This window comes from Varanus komodoensis, unplaced genomic scaffold (assembly GCF_004798865.1).
Source record: "Varanus komodoensis strain SLA01 unplaced genomic scaffold, ASM479886v1 scaffold88, whole genome shotgun sequence".
Lineage (NCBI taxonomy): Eukaryota > Metazoa > Chordata > Lepidosauria > Squamata > Varanidae > Varanus > Varanus komodoensis.
This window is the reverse complement of record NW_025336576.1, coordinates 2,157,061-2,180,787: the sequence shown is the minus strand read 5'-3', so window position 1 is coordinate 2,180,787 and position 23,727 is coordinate 2,157,061. Positions and strand designations below refer to the sequence as shown.

Here is a 23,727-nt window from a genome sequence, read left to right as displayed (position 1 = left end):
GACCACCGTGCCATGATCTCACCAGGAACAGCCTCATGCAGGTCAGGGCCCAACCGAAGCAGACATCTTAAGATGGAGCCAACAAGAAAACAGAGCAATCCAGCCCGCCAAGGAGGAGCCTGCCAGTTGCAGGACAGGTTTAGCAGCAATGCAGTCAGTGCGTGGGCATGACAAGAGGAGCATAGCCCTTTGGCTCTTCTAGCCAATCTGCTCTAACGCAACTGGTCTTTGCCATGGCTGTGGTGCTGCAGGGTGGGACCAGAATCGGTGGCAGTAAAAAAAGACCGGGGAGCCATGAATTTCTTCCCCCAGGTACCGCCAAACTGCAACCCAGGTCATGCTGATGAGGGTGGAGACGCTTGGAACAGCATTTTTCCTCCAAAGCAGTATTGATGCTCCCTCCACATCAAAGATCTGTGCCACATGCGGCTTGCAACATCTTTCTGACATGTTAGAGAGCCATCTGGGGTTGAAGGGGCCACAGTTCCGAATACGTTGACCTGGGAGAGTGCTGACTGAGCACAATTGGGGCTGGAGAACTTCTGAATAAACATCGTTTACTCGGCAAAGGTGGCAGCAGCATGGTGGATCTGCAGCAGCTGATCACGGGGCCCTTGCTGCTGCTCCTGGCTTGAGGGATGGGCTGTGAATGGGGTGCTGTTTCGGGCTGCCTGACTCTAGATTCCTTGTGGGCCCTGCAGGACCAGCAAGATTTCCTCTCCTTTCTCAGCTTGACTTGCTTCCATGGAAGGATGAAGGTTTCAGATTCCCATGCCAGATTCTCTTAAGCAGCCCAAAGCATCATGTGCTGAGATCCGACTCCCCAGGCCATGGATCTGGGTGCCCTAAATTGCCAAGGATGCAGGCATCAGGTTGTACTCCAGGGTACTGCTGGCTGATGGATGTGGCCGATGGTCTGCATGGTATTGCCAGGCACTGGGTAGCTTCTGAGCTTCGGGCATGGAACTTGGAGCTGAGCATGTGTGCAGTCCCACAGCACATTTGCTGCAACTGAGCATGCACCAGTCACCACGCTTGACCTGCATATCTAGGGGTTTGTTTGCAAAATGCAAGGCAGACCTGTCCTCTAGAGTTCATTGCACACAGCTCTCCCTCCTTGGTGCAGTGGCTGCCCTGGAAGCAGCGACACATAGCCCTGTCCCTGGAGTGTTTATTTGATTGCTGGCGGCGGGAGGGGGGATGTAAGGAATTAAAGTATGAATGGAACTGTTTTGTACTTCCAAAATGCCCAAGCTGCTGTCAGTTGTACATGAGGAGGTGGATGCGAGGTGTGTACTTCATAAGGAGGCTGTGCCCCTGCCACCCGCATGGTTTTCTGCACCCCAGTGCTGCCCTTCTGAGATTGGGGATGTTCTGAGGGGAGAGCAACTGTGAGGTCCGAGAGGGAGCTTCCCATGCCCGTCAAAGGCTGAGGAGGCTCGTCTGCTCTTTCCTGTGGCCACTCCATAACCAATTAAGAGCTGCAGTTTTCACCCCTAGAAACAAGCTTATTGACAAATAGACTCACACACGCTCATGGAAGCGAGTTGAAGCCTGGCAGCAGGTAGCACAGCTGCTCAACCTGCAGCTGGTTCCTAAAGGAAGCTGCTGTGCCCTGAATGGTACTCCATTTTGCTGTTGTTCTTCAGTATTCATTAAAACATTCCAGGGGCTTAGAGACATAAACAATAAAACTGATAAACACTACAGAACAATTAAAGGCAAAAATACCTAAAATGTGAGAGTAGCAACAATACTTAAAACTAGCAGCCATAAAATTTAAAGATCAAAAGCTTGTTAAAATACAAAAAGATCTTTGATACCTAAAGAAAAGTGGCAGGAGTGGGGTCAGTCTGGCAGATATTTGCAGGGAAGGAAGCTTGGCTTGGTGCCACCACTGAAAAGGCACTCTTATACTGTGGGACAGAGCAGCCTCCGAGGGGAGCAGCGGTTCTTGAGGTAACCTGGCTTTAAAGACTACACTGGCACATACATGGAATTTGAAAAGGAAAAACAAAGATTGGAGTGCTATGTATCAATCAGTGTGTTGCTCATTTTGGACCAACTACAGTTTCCAAACCAACCTCAACACTGCCTGGCTTGGAAGTCCCTGGGGTAATGAAGGACTGATACCAGCTCTAACTCTTCCAGGCTCTCAGCACTACCGATGGACAGCATTGAGCAGCTTTTCTGTCCTTCCCACTTTAACACATGCTTTGTGGAAGGGAAGAAAGACAGAAGGGGATGTCCCGGAGGGATACTGATAGTGCACATGGGACCTAAAATTCTGTGAACAAGGTAGGACAACTACACAATAAAATCCTCACCATTTGGTACCCCCAACCCCCACCTGGCCAAAGGGAAGTGCCACACATGCCATTCTTGCTACATCACTTTACCTCTAGACAGAGTGTTTTTGAATGTTTGGGGAGTCTACGCTTTTGGAAGGTCAACAGTCTTCCAAATTTACATTCAGCAGCAATTTAGCCACCAATTCTCCACACTCCCAGAAGCCCCACATGCATAAAAATCCTTTAAAACTGGGATTCTCAGCTGGCTGCTTCATATCCAATTTGGGAGGAAGGAGATGGAGTCTTGCTTCTCCTGCATGAGGCAGGGCATTCCAGATCTGAACTTGTACTTCTGGCTGTGGGGAGGTAACCCTGATATTTGTTTCATTCTCATCGTGCTTGTCCAAATTGCTAGGGGCATCTCTAAATCTGGTTGTGAAGCAAATTGCTTGACCCTGTTGGTATGTGTAAGGATACCCTTTCCTTGATTTTCCATCAGCTGTATGGCTGTAGAATTATGTAAATTATTTAAAATTATTCCTTTGAACAGCTAACATCTTTATTTCCGTTCTTCTGTGCTCTTTCAAACAAGCATTTTGTGGTGTGTTTGTACATTTTTAACATACTGGAATATTGCAGATAAGGCTTGATTGCCTCTGTCTTTTCTCAGTGAGTCCAAAACAGATGCAGTAGACATTTGTAAGAAAAGTAGCATAGAAGAGTCTGGATTTCTTCCACACCATTACTGCTTTCCTATTTGTGACTGCAACATGGCCAGTAAGCAAGAAAGCCTTGAGGGAAAACCACCCAGGACAGATGTCTTGAGTAGTTTCAGCTGTGTGCTCGAAAGCACCCAGTGGCCAGCACAGGGGGCAAGCAGCAAAGGATACCTGACTACACTTCCTGCAGCCAGCCTTTTCTCTCTCCTTAATTAAACGAAGCAATGAAGCAGGGCAATGTTGGCATGGTGAAAACCTTGCCCGGGAGCTCTCATAGCAATAAGCATGCGCCAGTGAAGAGGAGGAAGAAGCGAGCAGCTCTGAAGGTTGGACAATCAAGAGGCATTCTGCTCATGGATGTGGTAGGAAAGTGTTAAATGCATCAGGAGCCCTTGCCTGGGAACACCCTGAGGACGAGGGACCCCTGAATGCAGTATGTGCTCAGCCATCCATCCCGGCAGCACTTCCGCCATGGGAGTGGGGGCTGCAGCACAGCTGAAGGAGGGAGGCTCTGGCATCTGGGGCAGTGGCTGCAGTTTTACAAGGCCCTGCTGAGGCTGTTCTCTTCAAGAGCTTCCTGCCACTGGTACTCCCAAGTTCAGTGTGACTGGAAATAGAAGTCCACCAGATGAGATGCTCCCGTCACCCGTGTGAGGCCAAGGGGCTCGTTGGGTCTGTAAGAGGTGCAGAGGAACCAGCCTGGATGGGCTGCCGACTCAAACTGGCACATCCCACCCTTACGAGACAGGAAGAAAGTAAAACGGGCTCGTTCTTCTTTGCCATCTTTGTACAGATCTGTGATGTTGATGCTCTGAGGAAGAGAAAGAGAGAGGCTGGTTAGGGTGGGAGGGCACCCCCTGGACCATCACTCTGCTGCCTTCCTGTGGGTTGATCCCTGTCCAGTGGGGGTATTTATTTATTTCTTTTTCGATTTATATCCTGCCTTTTTCCTCAAAGGGCTCAAGGCAGCTTACATCATTCTCCTCCTCCATCTTATCCCCACAACAACAACCCTGTGAGGTAGGTAGGGCTGAGAGTCTGTGACTGGCCCAAAGTCACCCGGTTGGCTCCATGGCCGAGCGGGGACTAGAACCCAGGTCATCTGAGTCCCAGTCCCATGCTCTTAACCACTACACCACACTGGCTCACACTGGGTTGCATTGTACAGACTGGTGAGGAGAGACGGAGTTACCAAGGAGGTTCAGTGAAATGCCCAACGCTGCTTCATCGAGTGACTGCTGCCAAAGGCATGGCAGCCTTCCTACAACAGTCCCCATGCCCACTGAGGGGGGTGGGGGGTGACGCCTTCATCCTGAAGAAGCCAGTGGTCCAAAACACTCTACCTCGTTCAATAGGCAAATGCAGTTTTTTGCAGTTTGCAGTTTGGGCAAAGATTTTGCAGTTTGGGCAAAGAAGCATCATTTTATTCATGCATTTGATTTACATGCAGCCCGATTAGCCAAAGGCTCTCTGGGAGGCTTGCATATACTGTATTTTTCACTCTATAAGATGCACCTAGTTTTTAGAGGAGGAAAACAGGAAAACAAGAAAAAAATATTCTGAATCAAATGGTTTACTAAACTATTTAATAAACTATAACAGAATACAGTAATACCGTATTTCAACCTTGTAAAGTGAACAGCAGTCAACAGTGGCATTAAGAACCATCATCACTGTCCTTAACACAAGAGAGACTTTAAAGTTCAAGGTACTCTTCTAGTTTTCGTTGAACTCATAGAACTCATCATCACTAGAGTAAGAATTTATGAAGCCCTGTTGCTCACAATCACTGACATCACTTTCTTAGTCAGTAGTGGAATTATTAAAGGAATCCACAATCTACACCAGTTATACAAGAGCTGCTGCAGACAATTCAATAACAAATCTAAAAAAGCCAGTAATGTCCACGTTGCCCTACTAGTAAATAATAGAAAAAAACTTCTGACAAAAAATGAGATATTGTACGGTAAATCAAACACACAGCAGACTAAGTAGCCTTTGAAGAATAAACTTCATACACAAAGGTAATGCTGTTCAAATATCCACTGATCTTAAAAAAAAATGTGTCTGATCAACTAACAGATAACTGATCCATGGAAAACTTCCTGATAATCACAGGCACATTCCCCCATCACTTCCCCATGGGCTTCATTAAAAGATGAGTTGCCATTTGATTAACAGCTCACACCTGCACCGGAGGAGGGGGGCGGAGCAGGGTGCGCCGAGCGCATGCCGGCCAGGTGTGGTGCAGCCGGGCCGGCAGCATGCCGGTGGTGGTCTTCCAGGCAGCATGGCGGCGGCGGCAGGTCTTCCCGGGCGGTGGGGGTGAGCAGTCCATCTGTCTGTGCGGCCGGCGGGTTAAAGTCCGCAGCTCCTCCTCCTCTACACACCTCCCCCTGAGCGGCACAGCTCTCACCTGTGCTGGGGGGTGGGGTGGAGCAGGGCGTGCCGAGCGCGTGCCGGCCAGGTGATGCCACGTGGTGCAGGCGGCCGGCAGCGTCCCGGGCATCGGGCACACACACATTTGCTCTATAAGACGCACAGACATTTCCCCTTACTTTTGAGGGGGGAAAAAAGTGTGTCTTATAGAGTGAAAAATACGGTAATCAGTGCCACCAAGCAATACAATGAAACCAATAAATACAATAAAACTAATAAGCAATTAAATCAATAATAACCAAAGAATAAGCAATAAGTAATAATAATTAAAAGAATTAAATAAATAAGATAAATAAAAGGAGTAAATTGAGAAGGAGCTGCAACATAAATCAAATTTCCAGCAACAATAAAAAATGATTAAGCGCAATCCATAAGTTATAAAGTCATACAAATATAAACTTATAAAATTTTAAATAGTAGCAGCAATTAAGTTTGAAACAAAACATTAAAAGCAAAGCCCAAGAGATTCACCCTCCAAAGTGCCTGCAGAACAAAAGCCTCTTTCGCTGGTGTCTAAAATAATAGAATGTGGGCATTGCCCTCTGCATGGACTTTGCTTAGCAGAGTCCGCATCTGCTGTCATCATGCGCAGTCTGGGAAGCTGACAGTCTGAGAAAGCGCGAAACTTCTCCCCACTGCATGTGCTGCAACACACCTGCAATACTTGCCTGCCCTTCCTGCTGGCATCTTGCAACAGGGCCCAGCAAAACCCTGGCATCATTTCCTTCCCCTTATTACCCAACAAGTCAACTACTTCAAAAATCAGTTTATGCTCAGTAGCTCATTCTCTTGGAGTGAAACTGATGACATCAGAAGCTGCCTCCCAACACGCACTTAAGGTGCCCAGAAAAATTGTTTCAACTAAACAAAACAGTAGGGAAAAATAGCAAATGGTCCATTTGCCAGCCCCTCACTCCTGCTGTTGTAGAGTCACTGAACTCCAGTTGCTGGATCAGGGCTGCTGCTGCAGGAATAGCAAAGGGGAAGTTGCTCCACATGTGGCTTAGACCCAGCCGGGTCTGGGGGACTGGTAAAAAGGGAAGTGTGCTTGCCAAACCCTGGAGCTGAATCACGAGTAGTCAGCGTAACAGAGGGGCACCCTTGCTAACCAGAGACCTTTTGGGATGCTGAATCCTGATACACAAGAACATTCCCATCCCAGCCGGCCAATCCCTCACTGAAGCCCACCTAGGGGGTGGGTGGAGAAGAATCCCTCTTTCTTTCATGGGTCTTTCCTGCCCCTACCCATAGTGCCGCTTCTTTCGGTCACTGCTCTTGTTCAGACGAACCACAGTGCCCACAGCCTTTTGCATATCCAGCCCCTGCTGGGGGTTTTCATGTTGTGCAAAGCCGGGGAGCACAAGCCATGCGAAGGGTAAGTAGCCCGGGGGAGGGGGTGTCATGGGACACTTTGAGCCTGGGTCCACCTTTAAGCTACCCTTGCCTTGAAGGCAGCCTGGGCCCTCTGCTGTGCCTGACAAATGAGGAGGCAAAGTGGGGGTCCTGAAGAACTCCACCCCTCCCCACTCTTCTTCCCTCACGTCTCCCACCAGGAGACAGCACAGGGACACTGAGGGAGCGAAGACGACAGATGCCACAGACGTGCACCAGCAGCACTCCCCACAAAGGGCCCTGCTGCTGTGCCCAGGAACACACTGCTACCACATGCCCCTGCTGCCCTCCCTACTGAGGCCATGCAGGCGACCGACTCGGGCAGGCCCCCCCCCCCCCGCGAGGCCTGTGCGGGCGGCTGCCACCCGACCAGCTTGGTCAGAGCTCCTCTATCCTGTGGCCCTCTAGCGAGGCAGCCGGTAGGGTTTGGGGCTTCCCTGGGGCCAACTGCGTCCTCTGAGCCTGGACCACATGGCAGGCCCAGGGATGGCTACAACACCAGACAACAGCCATGGCTTGTTGGGATAGCTTTGCAGCCACAAAAAAGTCATCCCATCTGGAGGGGAAGACTCAGTAGGATACCCTGGGGGCCCACACTACTGCTCACGCACTCCTGTACAGTACAAACAGACCCGCTGTCTTTTCCTCCTATCCTGCTGTCAAAGCAGAAGAAGCAAAATGGAAGACGCGAGGGTGATGTTGCCTCCTTCCTTGAAGGGCCCTTGGAGCAAAGCAGCATCGGCTCCACTCTGAGAGCAGCTACTGCTGTTCTGGGATTGCTTCTTTCCAAAGCAGCTGCAGTCCCAGAGGACTGGGTGGGCAGGCTGCAGGCAGGGTGGCGGCAGCCAATTCTCCAGCTTTCCCTCCACAGAAAGAGTGTTTCCAGAGAAGCCTCCCCTGTGCTACCATCCTGCCTCATTGGCAGAATTTTGCAGGAAGTCCCAATGCCTTCCACTGATAACCTCCTGTGTTTCCCCACTGCTTGTTCTGCTTGACGGTTCCATTAAGGAAAAATGCTGTATTGCTGTATGTGCCTTCTGAGAGTTAGCATCAAGAGTCCTGCATTTGTAAACACCAATAACATGGAGCTTGTAGGGCTGCAAACATGGACACAGGAACCCCAAACTATAATGCCTTTCCAGGTAAACACACAGAGAATTAGGTTGTAACAACACCCCCACTTCTCTCCCCCCCGCCCCCCCCCCCAAGACTGACACACCTGCTGAGCTGGCTTTATCTCCCCAGCACAGTGAACTAATATGTTGGACAAAGATGAGCTCTCACCTCAAGCTGTAGCACTGGCTGGGCCCCAGAGGAGCAGGCCAAGCACCTCTGCCCATCCTGGATGCTCAAGATGACTAGTAATTTCTCATGGTCAAAGGCATGGATGGGAATCCAGTAAATCATTTCTGCAGGGGAGGGAGAGAGAACAGAGATAGCGTGTAAACATAATCAATACATTCCATGTTTATTTATCATATTTATTTCACACCTTCTGGCCCATGAAAGGCAGTACACTCAGCTCTCCCGCTCCCTGTTCCAGCCTAGCGACAACCGAGCTGGGGCTGGCTGGGGAAGAACGCCTGCCCAAGGCTGCCCAGTGAGCTCCATGGCTAAGGGAGCATTTGAGGGGTGCTTCCTCATCCTCAGCATGCTGGCTCACATGAGAAAAAGAGGGGCTGTCACACCCACTGAAGCCATCTCCTAGCTGATGGAAGGCATTTGGAGATTAGGAACTGGCAGATGGCAAGGTACGGTCAAAAGCTCTTAGCCAAGGAGACATTTGATGTACAACCTGCCTCCATCTCAGAAGGAAACCACCTGTGCTTGTGAGAAGGAGGTCAGGGCTCCTCAGACAAGCTTAATGTCCTTTCCCGAAGACACAGGGCTAGGTCCAACAAGAAAAACTCCCCAGCATGGATGTTGCCTGCAACAGATCTGGAAAGGGGAGGTGGCACAAAGAGGGAGGCAGTAATGAGGAGAAGAAGGAAGGAAAGGACCAGGTGAAGTACTGAGGGAGACTTGCCTTGCCGCTGGAGTAACTAGATTTTGAGGCAAGGAAAGGGTGGGTGGGCACATGGGAAATGTCAACTGGCACCTAAAGCTAACACCCCTCCACCTTGAAATCTTGCAAGCATCCCAAGCAGTCCAGCTCCCAGGAGGGATGCACTGGCTGCATCCCCAATCCGGATTGGATCTAATTTGGTGGGAGGATTTCTTGCCCCTCCCACCTTCATCCTCAGGAACAAACTCACCTTCTAGAGCAGAATTGGGGCCTTGCAGATGTCCAGCTACCAGCTCGTCATTCTGCAGGTAAAGGGATTTCTGGTCAGTATCCCAGATTCTGAAATATCAATATTTGACTTTAAAAGAAATGTCCACCCACTTGTTCTCTCCAGCTGTAAAGCTGCCAGCAGTCCTCTGATCTTTACTAACCACCACCTTCACTGAGGCTCTGGCTGCCTCCTACTTCACTGATCAGCATGCGTGCCTCAGTGTCCCTGCCTTACGCTAGAGGCACTACCTGACATTCCAGCCCAGCATTGGATGCCACCATCTGCCACTCCTGACCCCGAAGTGCTGCCTCTTTAACTGATTTTTGTAGTAAAACAGGAACAGTAGAAGTGGTAGGAAAATACTGGATGGCTACAGAATTCCATGAATGAGGCACAATAAAAGCCTCACTTGAAGGCAGTCATTTGTTTAGACTAGAAGCTCATTTGTTCTCCAGAGCAAATGGCATCATATTGCAAGGAAAACACAAGGCACAGATGTTGCCAGGAGTCCACTGCCGAATATGCAGCAGTGTTTGTCTCTGCCTTCTGTTCCTGGTGACTGAAGCAAGTCCAGCTGGAGAGTCCTGGACAGAGCAGCTCGTTTTCTGCAGCTGCAGAGGTGGTGTGCCACTGCATTCCGCCCTGCTGTGGGAGCAGGCTACGCACTGGCTCAGGGTACTTACCGGGACTTGAAGATGGTTGCCTGGGCACAGACCTTCTCATCTGTACAGAAAACAGAAAGAAACAAGAGGATGTTACTCCCTGGCCATGTGTGGGACTCCATGATGCACTGTGAACTTAGAATTTCTGCTTCATCAGCCAGGCAGGCTTTTTATAGATCCCTTGTCAACCATATGGCACAAAGGTACATAATTGCCTGGCACCATAGTCAATTACGTAGCTGTGACAGAAGCCCCCAAATGTCCAAAAGCTGCTGTGGGTGTTGCAATTCATGTTGTAACCCTGAATGCTGAAGCAAAACTTCCCTTAAATTGTGGCTCAAGTTCCTATTGCTACATGCAAACGCAACATGTAAATAGCAATACATTAACACAGTGGCGAGAAAATAGATTTGAGCTGATGATATTTTCTAAGAAAAGAATGCATATATTCTAAAAGTGTTATTCTGCAAAAGTAAGCACAACGTCTGCCTTTTGGCTGAGTTTGGGTTGCCTCAAAGCAAAAGCTTCCTGACAAGATTTTGTTTTTTGCAGCACCATCACATTCTTGATCCCTTTCCCACTCTGAGAGGTGTGTGTGTATAGTAGTGTGGTGTGGTGTCCAGAGCACACAGTCTTCTGCTGGCTACCCTCTTCCCTTCTTGCTACTGCTCCCATCTTTTTCCTATTCAGAAAATCCATCCAGGAGAAAAAGACGAACAGGCTATCTGCTTGCTAGTGCAAGGAATCCTCCCTTCACCTGGAGGCATCCGAGTCTCCCTCCAGTCTTCACTCTCAGCTCCTCAGAAGGTTCCCCAAACCATCCTGCCCTGGCATATCCATTGAAAAAAGGGGAAACAAATTCCCCATGAGAAAGCTCAAAAGCAATGCTCACAAACAAAGTTTTTAAAAAGCAGCACTTGAGCTGAATGTCCAGCTGCACTCCCATACCCATACTAGCTGGCAGCTCTTCTGCTTGTGAGTCGCACATTGCTCTGCTCTTGTGGATTTGGACTAGGCAGCCTGCCGGCCCCCCCAGCTATTTATGGTGCAGCCTGAAGAGTATGAGGAGGAGTGGCCTTGCCTTGGCCCAGTTGTCAGCAAGCAGGCATTACAAAAGAGGCTGGTGGCACTTGCACTGTTCCAGAGGCCTTAGCAGCATCCTGCAATCCCCAGCAGCCTTCCAAGGGCAGCGCTGCCTGCTCTGGTCTCCCTTGCCTTTTGCAGGACTTTGCATGCTTCTCATTGTTAGCATGATCACAGGATTAAGGAACTTGCTCAACATATTTGGCAGTGCCTGCTCACCTTCCTGGATCTGCTCCACGCCAAAATGCCAGATGCTGGTAGCATCACACTCTGCTGTGGTGTAGGGTGAAGAGCATGGGACTGGGACTCAGGCAGCCTGGGTTCTAGTTTTCACTCAGCCATGGAGCCAGCTGGGTGATCTTGGGCAACTCACAGGCTCTCAGCCCAACCTACCTCACAGGGTTGTTGTTTTGGGGATAAGATTGAGCCCAGGAGGTGAATGATGTAAGCTGCTTTGAGTTCTTTAAAGGAAAAAAAGGTGGGGCATAAATTTAACAAATGAAGAAAATTCTGCCTTCCTCCCATAGGACCAAGATACCAGCCGAAGTCCAATATGCGATAGTAGGACCTGTGGGATGCAGTGGCTAAAGAGGGATTTCTCCTCCGAAACCTTTCTGATTATGGCTCCCTTCAGCTCTCACTTTGCTTTGGAGTGCTGGTGGCAACCATGCAAGCAGTGACCAACAGCTGAATCACCTCTAGTGATACAGGGGAAGCTGAAATGAAAACCAAATGCCCTAGCTGGGATTTTTCAGAATATCAGGTAGTTGTATGCTTACCCCTAACACAGTTTGAGTGCAGCTGAGAGGAAGTTGCATGGCTGGGAATAAAGTAACTTGAGATTGGCTCATTCTAGGAAGGCATATGGTGCTTTGAGGAAAGCCTTGCCATCTTGTGGGCCTGTATGATGCAGGAAGTAGCTTCCCTACAGACATGTGGAAACTGTGGTCATTTTCAGTTAGCTCAGTTTGCTTTCAAGCATCCCCTTGCACAGTTGATTTGCTGCCCCTTTGTTCATCTGCTCAAATCATGAGTGATTGTTGCAGCTGATATGTGAGCTCAATACTGTATAAAGCAGAGGGCTTCACAGAGGACTGGCACAAAAAGTGACATGATTTGGGCAATTTTCAAACTGCCCTATATAACTTTCAGACTTGTCCTGTCCCCCAACACTACCATCCTTGAGCCCAAGGGAGCAAAATAGAGCCCACTAAAATCACTAAAAGGCTACTATTATCTCCACCACAGTCAGTGTGGTCCAGAGGTCTGCCTTTGTTGTGCAGAAAGTTGTCTAGCATGCCTAAGCACAAAAATGTGTGCTGATTATTCAGACTGTACCCAGTACTTCAGAAGATAAGCAGCGAAACTGCTAAAGCATTCAAAGTAACATTCCTGGGCATGATCCATCATTTGAGACCTACCTCATGATCCCAATCCCAAAAGAGAACTTTGGGGATGGGAAACACACTCATAGAATTGGAGAGTGGGAACTGGCCCTGAAGGCCCTAGGGTCCAACCCCCTGCTTTTGCAAGTCACCAAGTTACATCATCTCACACATGGAGAAGAGGCACCGTGTCTACATGACCTGTCTTGAACAGAACCCTGAGCATGCCATTTATTTATTTACCTTAGGTTTATATCCTACCTTTTCTTCTTTTAAAGAACATGAGTTGTGAGCAGTGTATACAATTCTGATGCTCTCCTTCTTATCCCCACAACAACCCTGTGACTGGTCCCACATGACCCAGTTGGCTCCACGGCAGGGCAGGGACTAGAACTCAGATCACACCGAGAGCACCTCTTTGCGCAACACTCTAAATTGTTTGCAATGATTGCTTTATATTTATTATTGCATTTTGAGTTTGTAAACCGCCCAAGGAGCTTTCCAGCTGCAGGGTGATGTAAAAATACAGTAACAACTAATCAGGCAAACGCTTTCCACCCCGGATCAGGCCCCCGGGGATAGGAAGAACCCCAGAGCAGCCCTCTTCCAGGACTCGGCGACTAGGGCAGCTGGCCACCAGAGCACCATCTCAAGGCGCCCCGAGGGCGGCCCGTCACGGACACCATCGCGCCTGCCCACCCACGCGGGCCCAGCACGGCGCCCAGAGTCACGGCAGCAGCCGGGCAGCGGGCGGAGAGGGCTCCCGCGGTCTGGAGCTGAGGCCCGGGCGCCGGGGTCCGCCTCGAGGAGGGGAGCCAGGCTGCCCCAAGCCCCCGGCCACGGCCTCAAGAGGGCACCGGGCGGAAGAGGCAATACGGCCAGGCCCCACGCGCCCGTCTGCGCCTGCGCGGGGACCGGGGGCCGCCGGTCGGGCCGATCACGTGGGCGGCGGCGGCGGCCTGCGCGCGAGGGCGTCGATGGCGGGCGGCGGGCGGCGCTCGGCGGCGCCTCGGCGGGCGCGCTGGTGGCCGCTGCTGCTGCTGCTCTTGGGTGCGGGCCGCGGCGCGTACGCGCTGTACTTCCACATCGGAGAGACCGAGAAGCGCTGCTTCATCGAGGAGATCCCGGACGAGACCATGGTCATCGGTAGGCGCGGGGCGGGGGGAGGCGCCCGCGCGGCCCAGCGCGGCCCGGCTCACGCTTCTCCTCCTTGCAGGCAACTACCGGACGCAGCTGTGGGACAAGCAGACCGAGGCCTTCCTGCCCTCCACGCCCGGCCTGGGCATGTTCGTGGAGGTCAAGGACCCTGACGGGAAGGTGAGCACGGGGGCGGCCTGGGCCGGCGGCTCCTCCCGGGTCCCCGCCCCCAGCCCTGTGGCAGCGGCTGCTCCGAGCCGAGCCGGCCAGACATGGTAGGAGAAAATGGGCACCCCTTGTCTCTCATCGCTCCCCCGTGGGGCAGGGCTAACAAAACTTGGGTTTCTCGGAGCCTTTCTGTCAGCCTGCCTTCTCCCGTGGTGGGCTTCGGTTGCCCCTCTGCCCCACCCCCCGTTTCTCAACATGTGGCGATAGTCCCAGAGAAAGTGGGGACACCCGCGGACCCAAAAGGGAGGCGGCTGCCTTCACCGGGGTGGACCAGCCACAGCTGAGGCTTTTCCCCCCTTCAGGTGGTGCTCTCCAGGCAGTATGGCTCGGAAGGCCGGTTCACGTTCACTTCACACACCCCAGGGGAACACCAGATCTGCCTCCACTCCAATTCTACTCGTATGGCACTTTTTGCAGGGGGGAAGTTGGTAAGTGATGCTCTTTTGCCCATCTTGCTTAGACTTCAGGCATTAGTCATTTTCTCAAGCAACTTTGCTCTTCTCATATCCTTATTTCTCAATGAAAGAAAGAGAAATGCATTGCAGAGCTATGAAAGCTAGTGCAAAATGCCAGCGTTTCTTCAAAATGTTTTCATTTTATTTTCTCCTCCTTTTCCTTTCTCAGTGGCCAGAGCTTCATTCAGTACTGAGCAATTGAGATTGGAGGGCAGGAGGCTAGAAAAGGCCCAGGAGGGTGGAAGTTGACAGGGACTGGTTGACTATATGTTGCTTTGTATTCAGCGAGTGCACCTGGATATCCAAGTTGGAGAGCACACCAACAACTACCCTGAGATTGCAGCCAAGGATAAACTGACAGAACTGCAGTTAAGAGCCAGACAGCTTTTGGACCAGGTGGAGCAAATCCAGAAGGAGCAGAACTACCAAAGAGTGAGAAGCTCTCATAGCACTTAAGCTTAATTGGGGGGGGGGGATCTATGAGCGTTATTTTTGGCAAGCACCCACTTGATCTCACATGGAGGCTTTGTTAGTCTGAAGCCATAGAAAGAGCTTGCCAAACACTGCACAAATACAGCTGCAGAGATGAGGACCCAGCAGTGTTCAGATTAGATAATGCAACGGGTTCATACCTATTCTTGTTGAAGGGGATAAGACTGGAGGGAGCAGAAACTGCTTTGGAGTGGATTTCAGGGATTCAAGTAGAACTGTAAGCGGGGAAGTTGGATGGGGTGGCCAATTCTGACTCTTGCTGCTATTTCCCTGTTGCAGTACCGAGAGGAGAGATTCCGTATGACCAGTGAGAGCACTAATCAGCGAGTGCTGTGGTGGTCCATTGCCCAGACAATCATCCTCATCCTCACAGGCATTTGGCAGATGAGACACCTCAAGAGTTTCTTTGAAGCGAAAAAACTAGTTTAGCCTGTGCGACAATAGAGGCACCTTTTTGCAGAAGTTTGCCATCTTCAATTTCCACAGACCATCTTGACCATCCTGCAGTTGCTAGTACACAGAAATGAAATAACAACACAACCCAGAATGTCCTTGGCTAGTTCCTGAGACTTCCTCTCTGCAGATACCCTTTCTTTCAAAAGTTGCTTGCGCACCACTTCATATTTTGCTGTGCTGGAGCAGAAAAGCCTTGTGAGTGGGGATGGAGTAGACTTAATTGCCAACAACCCTGGGAAATGCTGAGATGTAGATTTTGAGTAGTCTTGGGAGACTGACCTGCCCAAATGGTTGTAAGCTGCTTAGAAGGTTCTGTCCTGTGGCTCCTCATATAATTTGTTAATAGTACAGGCAGCCCTTACAATGGAGAGCTACTGGAAAGGAAAAAGAAATACTAAGTTAGAATGCTTCTGTTCTCTGTACAAAGCAGTAGCTAAAATTTCACTGTTGGGTCTTTCATTTCCCCATCACCTGCAGGAATAACTAGGTTCTTGGAGAACCCCCTGTATCTGCTCCTGTACTCTTTCTTGAGTTTTCCTATTAAGCAGGAGTTAAGCAGAATTGGCTCCAAGTGTTATATGTGCCCCCCCCTCGCCCGGCCTGGTTAAGATTGCTAGTAGATCTTATGAGGGGTCTTCAGTTGTATGTACGTATTCCTAGGACCTGTTTCACCCTTTCTCTAGTTGAGAGAGGCCTGCAAGTATCCACCTGCCTGTTTGCTGTCTTTGGGATGGCAGCACTGGAACTTTGAAGGCACAGCCCACTGCATGTTTGGACAGAAATACTTCCCACAGTTCCCAGCATGGGCTTCATAGAACTCCTCTCTGTCTTAGAATAGGGTTGCACCCCTAAAATGAGCAGTTGGAAATGCTGCTTTTCCTCCTCTGTAGTACAAGGGAGCGTCATTTCTTCCCTGTGTGGGAGGGCAGCTAATCAATCTTGTTCCTTGTTGGTAGTTTTTGGAGTGAAATAAAAGATTTTCTGCAAGAAAAGCCTTCCCTTGCGTGTTGCCGGGGGGCGGGGCGGGGACGAGGTGCGCCCACGCCTCGCTGGTCGCGGGGAGTGTCGGCGCGCGGCGCGCTCCTGGGTCGCGCCTGCTCGGCTTGCGGCCCAAAACGGGCTCCGGCGGACGCGCACGCAGCAGCGCTGCCGGAAGTGGCTCGACAGCCTGCGCAGGCGCGGCCATCACTTCCTGCGGAAGCGGCCGCCGCGGGAGAAGGCACGCATGGCGGAGGCGGAGAGGAGCTTCGCCCACCTGGGGCTGGACGCGCGCATCCTCCAGGTACGGCCCGCCCGCCGCCCCTCGCTGGAGTGCCCGCGGCTGCCTCCCTCGCTCCCTCTCTCTCTCTCCCCCGTAGGCGGTGGGCGACATGGGCTGGGCCCAGCCGACGCTGATCCAGGCGCAGGCCATCCCGCTGGCCCTGGAGGGCAAGGACCTGCTGGCGCGGGCGAGGACGGGCTCCGGGAAGACGGGCGCCTACGCCGTGCCCCTGCTGCAGCACCTGCTGCGCGGCAAGGCGGTGAGCCGGGGAGGCCGGGCGGCCCCACCCGCCGAGGCGCGCCGCCGGGCTCTGACGGGTCTCTCCTCCTAGGCGACGGCGGTGGCGGCGCAGGCTGTGCGGGGCCTGGTCTTGGTGCCCACCAAGGAGCTGGGCAGGCAGGTGCTGCAGATGCTCCGGCAGCTGACTGCCTACTGCGCTCGCGAGGTGCGCGTTGTCGACGTCTCTGGCCAGGCGGACGTGGCTGCGCAGAGGTGAGCCTGCAGGGTTTGGACTAGTCGGCCCTGGTGAGGACGGGTTTCTAGCTTCAGGGGGCAGCTGGACTCCGCCCGCGGCTCCTGCCCTTTCACTGCATCCCAGGGGTATTTGGTGCCAGCGCTTCGGCGCAGCTGCTGCTTTATTTGCTCTTGGAAGAAGCCTTGGAAGATGGTGGGATCAGCAGCAGTATCTTTCCAAACTCCCGCAGCTGGGAAGCTCTGGCAGACCATCCTCCACCGACCTTACTTTTTAGTCGTCCTTAAGGGAGCAGTAAGCAAACAGGCATTCTTCCTTGCTGCTGGTTGGTAGGCCTCAGTTCCCCCAGATAAGGGCTAATACACAAAAGTACTCTGTGGGTCTGTGTGTTCAGTCAGGCTTAGCGTGTGTTTAATAAGATTTACCTGTATTTTTTTTAGCAAGAGTAGAGTCTAGTGAATAATTCAATTCATTCTTTAAAAAAACAAGGCTGATTTAATTTTTTGAAACAAAATCAAATATTCCTTCATGGATAGGCCCTTGTCCTCTTGCAGGCCCTGGGCCTTGAAGCTTTTGTCCAGAGCGCATCTATGTTTTACCATTGTATCTTCAGACCACTCTTGATGGAGAAGCCAGATGTGGTGGTGGGGACCCCATCTCGGGTCTTGGCTCACTTGCAGGCCCAGAACCTGAACCTTCAGGACTCTCTGGAAATCTTGGTGATGGATGAAGCAGACTTGCTGTTTTCTTTTGGTTTTGAGGAAGACGTGAAGAGTCTGCTCTGGTGAGTTTATTTTTACTTTGAAGGGCTAGCATCTGTCTGATTGAAAGAAAGAGGGGGAGGTCTTTCTGCCGTCTTGGGATGTGTCCCTACTCAGGTGGTTTGCCAGAAGTATCTTTTGGAAGAGAATATAGCACCCAATTTTCTCAGCATTTGAGTGTTTGTTTCACCTTGCACTGCATGTGTATATTTTCTTAAGTCCGTTAGGCAGTGGGCTGCCCCTGTTGTTCATTGGTTTGTGGTCAGTTACATTTCCCTGCTGCTACTTTCTAATATCTGGAAAGTGGCATTGGTGTATCATTGGCTCCTAGAGTAGAATCCAGTGGCCCCAGTTTTACAGCAGTGCCAGGAGTGAGCAGAATCTGCATATAGGCAGGTCTATTCTGTGCAAAAGAGAGGGAATTGTCAGGATCCAAACTGTACATACTGCAGGGCATCTCCCTGACTGATAGATACAGTATTATGCATTTGCTTTTTCCCAAGAGCACTGGTCCTCCCACCTGGGAAATCCCAGTTGCATGCCCTGGACATGGTTGTCCCAGAAAACCACATTGTCCACCCCCTGCTGCCACCTAACTGCATCAGTCATTGTGGTGGCCACAGCATGGCTGCTTGCGAGCTCAGAGGATTCCTCTTGGCCTCAGTGGAGTTTGGTCAGCTGAAGGTTGGAGAAATTGCAGACTATGAGACCTGCTAGATCAGAGCTCTCCAAAATCCCATCCTGGCAGTTGAAAATCCCGTCCTAACGGCAGGGCAAGTCCTGCCAGAAGAACAAGGCAAGGCAATTGTTTAGTGTTATGGAAGAGCAGTAAATTTGGGGAGACTTTTACTGCCATGGATGAGGAGGTCATTGTAGGATGTCAAAAAAACTTGACCATACTTAGGTATTGTGTCTTTTGATGGGGCAGTGAGATTTGTCGCTCTGCCTCAATCAGCAAAATGTATTTAGCAGTCTTGTGGAGGTTGGTTGTCTTGCACTAGCGAGAGAGAAAAGGGGCCATGCCAAGCAACACCCAGTGCTCCAGAAGAACCCCGAAAGCACGTACAGAATAGTAAACTGTCCTTGTAAGAGCTTTAGAAGCCCCTTATTTTGTTGTCATTATCATGGTTATCCTTAGCTTTATTCAGTCAATTTATGTAATTGATGTTGTGGTGACAGTCAGTGGGAAGCTCTTGGCTGCAAGGTGCTAGACCTTTGATTAGGCCTTGCAAGGCCAATTCTGATGCCTGCTTATGTCACCTTGTCTCTTCTCCAGCCACTTGCCCAAGATCTATCAGACCTTCATCATGTCCGCTACCTTCAATGAGGATGTGCAAGCGCTGAAGGAGCTCGTGCTGCACAATCCTGTAAGGGGGGGGGGGGGTCAGGTTTTGGGGTGGCAGAGGGGAAGGTGGGGGACAGGCTTCTCTTGCCCCACTGCCCAGGAGAGAGCCACCTTGCAGAACAGCAGCTGTTTGCTGTCTGCGAGTTATTTCCACTGGCACCCCAGTCTCCTGGGATATGTGGCAGGTGGAGGGAGAAGAGAGGAGCCGGGCCTCTGAGGGAGGCTCCCCACACCCTGTCTTCCCTGTAGGTGACCCTCAAGCTTCAGGAGTCACAGCTGCCAAATAGCTCCCAGCTGAGCCAGTTCCATATCCGGTGTGAGATGGAGGAGGACAAGTTCCTGCTGCTGTATGCCCTGCTGAAGCTGTCGCTGGTGCGGGGGAAAGTCATCTTCTTTGTCAGTACCATTGAGCGCTGCTACCGCCTGAAGCTCTTCCTGGAGCAGTTCAGCATCCCAGCCTGTGTGCTGAATTCAGAGTTGCCTGTCCAGTCCCGGTGAGCGCCAGCAGGATCAGCTGGTGATGGTGGCCGTGCTTGAGAGACCTGGGAGGTGGTGTGGTGGGCATCCTGGGCTGGGCCTTCCTGGCTCCCACACTGAGGAGCTCCCGTTCTGGCCAGCACATGGTGGTTGTGAGCTCTGGGGGAGAATGTGGGGCTGAGGGAGCCCGGGCTCTGAAGAAACCCACAGGAAGAATCACACTGGCATTTCCTTTCTCTTTTTAGCTGCCATATTATCAGCCAGTTCAATAAAGGCATCTATGATTACATCATTGCAACAGATGAGCAGGACCTGGCTGAGCCAGAGGGATCGGGAGAAGCAGCAGGGAGGAAGAAGAGGAAGGGTGCCAAAGCTGAGAAGTAAGCTTGTTTAGAAAGTCCCAAACACTCGTGGTCATTTAAGAAGGGCTGGTATTAAATCTTAGTTTATTCTCTTTAAAATCATAGTCTATTGCCTATCAAAGTAAAATACTTTGTCAAGACTGTATACAAGCAAAGTATGAAACAGCAATATGGTTCCAATGAGCTAGCACTCATAAAATGTAAGCTAGCATTCAGCTAAAAGCGGATGGAAGCATTTGGGTTCCTAAGGCATGTTTAAAAAGTGTGAAGATCAAATGCAGCTCACCTGGAAAAGCTTTCCATTTTCCGTACGAAAGAGGTTGTGACAGCTGTGGGGAAAGGCCCTGCCTTCTGGTATCAGTGATGCGAAGGGCCTTGGTGGCAGGCTCTTGGGCAGGGCTTTTGTGGCTGATCCAAGGACCTGTGTAGCTTTACACAAGTGCAGTCTGTCCTCCTGGTCCCAAACCGCTTAGGCCTCAGAGGTCAAGGGGAGCTTGCTTGCCGGAGAAGAGCCGTCTGACTGCTCCTGCTTTACTGCTGCTTCCTTCCCAGGGGCAAAGACAAGGAATATGGAGTCTCACGGGGTCTCGACTTCCAGAACGTCTCTGCGGTCTTTAACTTCGACTTCCCTTCCTCAGTTGTGTCCTACATCCATCGAGCTGGCAGGTCAGCAGCCAGGGATGAGGCTCCCACATTCATTGCCCTGTGAAGCTGCCAGTCTTCAAGTGCAAATGCCACTTAAGTTTCTCAAGAAAATGTAGCTTTGTGATATGGCCAGTATCTGCTGGGTTCCGTGTATGCAAACACCTGGGACAGAAGTTGAGCCTTTCCAAATCTTCCCTTGAGCCATTTTAAAAGGGCATTTTTTTCTTCACGGTTTTGGAAGCTTCAAGGCAAAGGGATGTTTCTGCCCTTGCCTCATTTGTTGCCTCGTGGACCTTTTTATCTATAATGTGATATTTTCCCCTAGAATCAAAAACACAACTGCAAGTTTCTTATTCCAAAACAGGACCTCTGCTTCTTTCAGTTGAAAACACCCAAGCACATCAAGGCCTAGACAGTCCTCAGAGGAATTTCTGTCTGGGACGCCTCTAGGACAGAGTCCTAAACCCTGTACAGGTCTTTGCTATTGCCTGTAGTGGAGAAGCAAGCCCTTTGGGTTCCTTTGCGGGTTTGCTGGCTTCTGACTCGCCCACCCTAGATAGAGGGAGGAGGATGCTCTGGGGTCATAACTGTCAGATGCAATATAAGCAGCAAGAACTCGTTTGTGAGAACAAAGAACATAAAAATTTGAAACCCCCAGGTACTGAAATCTGGGGACTGTGTCTGTGCCTCCAAGCACCCTTGAGCTTGTATATTGAACCCCCCCCCCCACTTTTAGCCTGGCTGCCTCTGCAGCTTTCCTTGCTTCAGTCACTTCAAGGTGTTTGATGCGCCAACCACAGGCCCTGCTCTTGCTATTTGCCTGACTTCTCTCTCCTCTCCCCTCGCAGGACTGCCCGGGCCAACAACCCAGGCACCGTTCTGACGTTTGTGCTGCCCACGGAGATTGCGCTGCTGGCACAGATCGAGGTGGAGCTCATGGGAGGTGGGTGTGGGGCAGGCTCCTCAGAGAGGTTCCAGGCGGCATGTTCCAAGATAGCAGGGCCTCGGGCTGTGCAAGGGTGTGGGGGGTGGGAAAGGAAAGGTTGGCAAGGTGGGTGCACGTGGCCCGTGGAGCTCCCTTTGCCCTGGCCAGTTCTGGGGTTGATCTGCACAGTGGCTCTCACTAGCCAGGTGGCGCTGATTTGTCCTACAGGCAGCAGTGAAGCCGCCTTGCAGCCCTACCAGTTTCGGATGGAGGAGATCGAAGGGCTCCGCTACCGCTGTCAGGTGAGGCGCCTGTGTGGCGGCATCCTGGGTGCTGTGGAAAAGGTGTGGGGGAATTAGCCGTTCCCTGTTCCTTGACCCTCTTCTGGAGCTGGCCTGCTTCTCTGACCTTGGGCTGCACAGGGCAGGGCTGGGAAAAGGGAAGTGGCAGCTATGGGGAAGAGGCCGCCACTTTGGACCGGCCCCGTGGGATCCTAAGCACTGACCGCGCGCCCCTTGCAGTCTGGTGGAAACCCCGGAACCGCTGACTGGGCACTGCTCTTCTTAAAGGACGAGCAGTGCAGTTTAAACATGGGACAGAGGAGCTTGGCCAGTACGACGGCCTGCAAGGGTGGCTTGTATCCTGTCCTCCCCGCCCTCCCCCGGTGTACTTCAGCTGTAAGTGAGGTGGTGGACATGTGAGTAGAAGTTTTGCATGTGAGGCCATTGTCAGGCAGCCTTGACCCCAGGGCCGTTTCCTTGCTTCAAGGACGCCATGCGCTCAGTCACCAAGCAGGCGATCAAAGAAGCTCGGCTCCGTGAGATCAAGGAGGAACTGCTCAACTCTGAGAAACTGAAGGTATCTCGGTGCCAGCAATGCAGGGGGAGTGATGGAGAGATGCCCTCAGGCAGGCTGCTGCTCTCCCTCTGCCTGTCTCCCCGGCCCGGACCAGCCCTCCCCTCTAGCAGGCCTGGGGCCTGCCATGGGCCTGCTGCTGCCTGGGTGTGTGCTTGAGGGAGTGGGTGGGCTTTGAGGGACTGGGCAGCGGAGACATGGCTCCTCTTGATGGTTTTGTTCCCAGACCTACTTCGAAGATAATCCCCGTGACCTGAGCCTGCTGCGGCACGACAAGCCGCTTCACCCGGCCATCGTCAAGCCTCACCTGTGCAATGTGCCAGAGTACCTTGGTAGGGGCAGGGGGAGGCTTGGTGCTGTGTGTCCTGCTGCGGGGGGGGGGGGGAGCAGGAAGCGTGGTGGAAGCCCTGGGAGGGGGGCGTCCTGCTTTGCAGGCGCGACAGCACTGCATCTGGTACGGGTCTCCTTTGTTTTTCTCTCCCCTGGGTATGAATTCTCCTGGCACCTCTTGCCTGAGAGTCTCCCACATTCCTGAAGCTCACTGTAGGGGTGAGCTGTTGCATTCACATTGGGGCTGGCATGTGTGCGCTTCGGAAGCTGGGCAAAAGGCAGAGGGGCTCCTAGAAGGGGTGCCTGCAGGGGAGCGCTCTGCCAGGTGACAGCAGTGGCCGCCTCTTTTCCCACCGACAGTCCCTCCTGCGCTTCAAGTCATGGCTCGGCCTCTCCGCAGTAAGCGCAAGCGACAGAAGCCCCTGCCTCGCGTCACCAAGGTTGGTGTTCTTCCCAGACATCCTGGCAGCCAAGGGGCTGCCCTCATCCTTGCGACCCTCGACCCTCGTCCCTGGTGCATTCCCCCTCAGGGCATGGGTGTGAAACATAGAAACAGCGCGAGTCAGAAGAGGCCTCCAGGCCATCTAGTCTGACCTTCTAGTCTGAAGCTCCTCTGCCATTCTGAGAGCCTGCACTGCTCTCATGCACGAGGAGCTGCAGCTGCCCTTGGAGCCACCCGGTGCTTAGCACTCCAGCGCTGGGGGTGCCTGAGCCCCCCTCTGACACTCGCCTGCCTCCTGTTTCTCCTCACAGGGCCAAAGAAACCCCCTGCGCAGCTTTCAGGCTAGCAAGCAGAAACTGGGCAGTTCAGCCAAGAGGAAGAAGCCTGCTCCCTGACTGTGGCTGCAGAAGAGGCAGTGCTTCATACGGATTGCGGTAGGGAGGAGATTCGATGAGCCTGTTCTTCTCCCCAGCCTACAGTTCACTGGGACTGCTTTTTGCCGGAATGTGGCAGCTTATGAAAACCCCGGAGGATGCGTTTGCACCCAGCTCTGGTCACACAGATTTCTAAGGACTTTCTCATGCCCCATGTCTCATTAAAGTGCTTGAAGCTGGGCAGCGTTTAGAGCATCTGAACAGGTGTTTGTGCTATGCATTTGTTGCTTGTCTGGCATCTTCGGCCCTAGCGCTGCTGGGAGGGAAATGGGACAGTGTGTTCTGTGGAGCTGGATCCGTCTTGAGTCTGAGCCAGGCCCTGTGTATTCCGCATTTTGTTCGCAGTGCCAGAGGCCTCCCAGCCTCCAGCCATTTCGAGATGGTGCAGGTCTCCTGTGTGAGG

At 51.9% G+C, this 23,727-nt stretch overlaps 3 protein-coding genes across 5 annotated transcripts; 2 read left to right on the top strand and 1 right to left on the bottom strand.

Annotated features, from left to right (window-relative positions):
- Window positions 1-2,828: 2,828 nt before the first annotated feature.
- LOC123016812 (interleukin-1 receptor antagonist protein-like) lies at window positions 2,829-10,769 on the bottom strand. 2 transcript variants are annotated; one of them, XM_044417442.1, is made up of 5 exons: window positions 10,728-10,769; window positions 9,801-9,840; window positions 9,097-9,185; window positions 8,126-8,250; window positions 2,829-3,821 (listed from the first exon to the last, which is right to left on the bottom strand). In XM_044417442.1, exons 1-5 carry the CDS (start codon window positions 10,765-10,767, stop codon window positions 3,609-3,611), a joined length of 507 nt encoding a protein of 168 aa, XP_044273377.1. In that variant the 5' UTR covers window positions 10,768-10,769; the 3' UTR covers window positions 2,829-3,608. The 2 variants fall into 2 exon arrangements, with proteins under 2 accessions (XP_044273377.1, XP_044273376.1); XM_044417441.1 differs by lacking the exon at window positions 10,728-10,769 and having other exon boundaries at window positions 9,801-9,997.
- Window positions 10,770-13,214: 2,445 nt separating this feature from the next.
- TMED4 (transmembrane p24 trafficking protein 4) lies at window positions 13,215-16,007 on the top strand. The gene is made up of 5 exons (XM_044417440.1): window positions 13,215-13,393; window positions 13,464-13,564; window positions 13,915-14,040; window positions 14,353-14,499; window positions 14,839-16,007. The coding sequence occupies exons 1-5, from the start codon at window positions 13,225-13,227 to the stop codon at window positions 14,986-14,988; spliced, it is 693 nt and encodes a 230-aa protein (XP_044273375.1). The 5' UTR covers window positions 13,215-13,224; the 3' UTR covers window positions 14,989-16,007.
- A 209-nt stretch (window positions 16,008-16,216) lies between these two features.
- Window positions 16,217-23,525, top strand: DDX56 (DEAD-box helicase 56). 2 transcript variants are annotated; one of them, XM_044417388.1, is made up of 14 exons: window positions 16,217-16,297; window positions 16,374-16,535; window positions 16,608-16,768; window positions 17,362-17,532; window positions 18,786-18,876; window positions 19,104-19,348; window positions 19,577-19,711; window positions 20,246-20,359; window positions 21,187-21,281; window positions 21,492-21,565; window positions 22,032-22,121; window positions 22,345-22,450; window positions 22,809-22,888; window positions 23,202-23,525. In XM_044417388.1, exons 1-14 carry the CDS (start codon window positions 16,241-16,243, stop codon window positions 23,283-23,285), a joined length of 1,665 nt encoding a protein of 554 aa, XP_044273323.1. In that variant the 5' UTR covers window positions 16,217-16,240; the 3' UTR covers window positions 23,286-23,525. The 2 variants fall into 2 exon arrangements, with proteins under 2 accessions (XP_044273323.1, XP_044273324.1); XM_044417389.1 differs by lacking the exon at window positions 16,374-16,535.
- The last annotated feature ends 202 nt before the right edge of the window (window positions 23,526-23,727 follow it).

Excerpts from the sequence above, each read along its gene's own strand:
- LOC123016812 (XM_044417441.1), bottom strand. The coding sequence starts at position 9,901 with ATGGAGTCCCACACATGGCCAGGGAGTAACATCCTCTTGTTTCTTTCT. Across the intron at positions 9,186-9,800 it reads GCAACCATCTTCAAGTCCCG|AATCTGGGATACTGACCAGA; the intron begins GTAAGTACCCTG and ends TTGATATTTCAG. Across the intron at positions 3,822-8,125 it reads AGCCAGTGCTACAGCTTGAG|AGCATCAACATCACAGATCT; the intron begins GTGAGAGCTCAT and ends TCTCTTCCTCAG.
- TMED4 (XM_044417440.1), top strand. The coding sequence starts at position 13,225 with ATGGCGGGCGGCGGGCGGCGCTCGGCGGCGCCTCGGCGGGCGCGCTGG. Across the intron at positions 13,394-13,463 it reads GGACGAGACCATGGTCATCG|GCAACTACCGGACGCAGCTG; the intron begins GTAGGCGCGGGG and ends TCCTCCTTGCAG. Across the intron at positions 14,500-14,838 it reads AGGAGCAGAACTACCAAAGA|TACCGAGAGGAGAGATTCCG; the intron begins GTGAGAAGCTCT and ends TCCCTGTTGCAG.
- DDX56 (XM_044417388.1), top strand. The coding sequence starts at position 16,241 with ATGGCGGAGGCGGAGAGGAGCTTCGCCCACCTGGGGCTGGACGCGCGC. Across the intron at positions 21,282-21,491 it reads CGAGGTGGAGCTCATGGGAG|GCAGCAGTGAAGCCGCCTTG; the intron begins GTGGGTGTGGGG and ends TTTGTCCTACAG. Across the intron at positions 22,889-23,201 it reads CCCTGCCTCGCGTCACCAAG|GGCCAAAGAAACCCCCTGCG; the intron begins GTTGGTGTTCTT and ends TTCTCCTCACAG.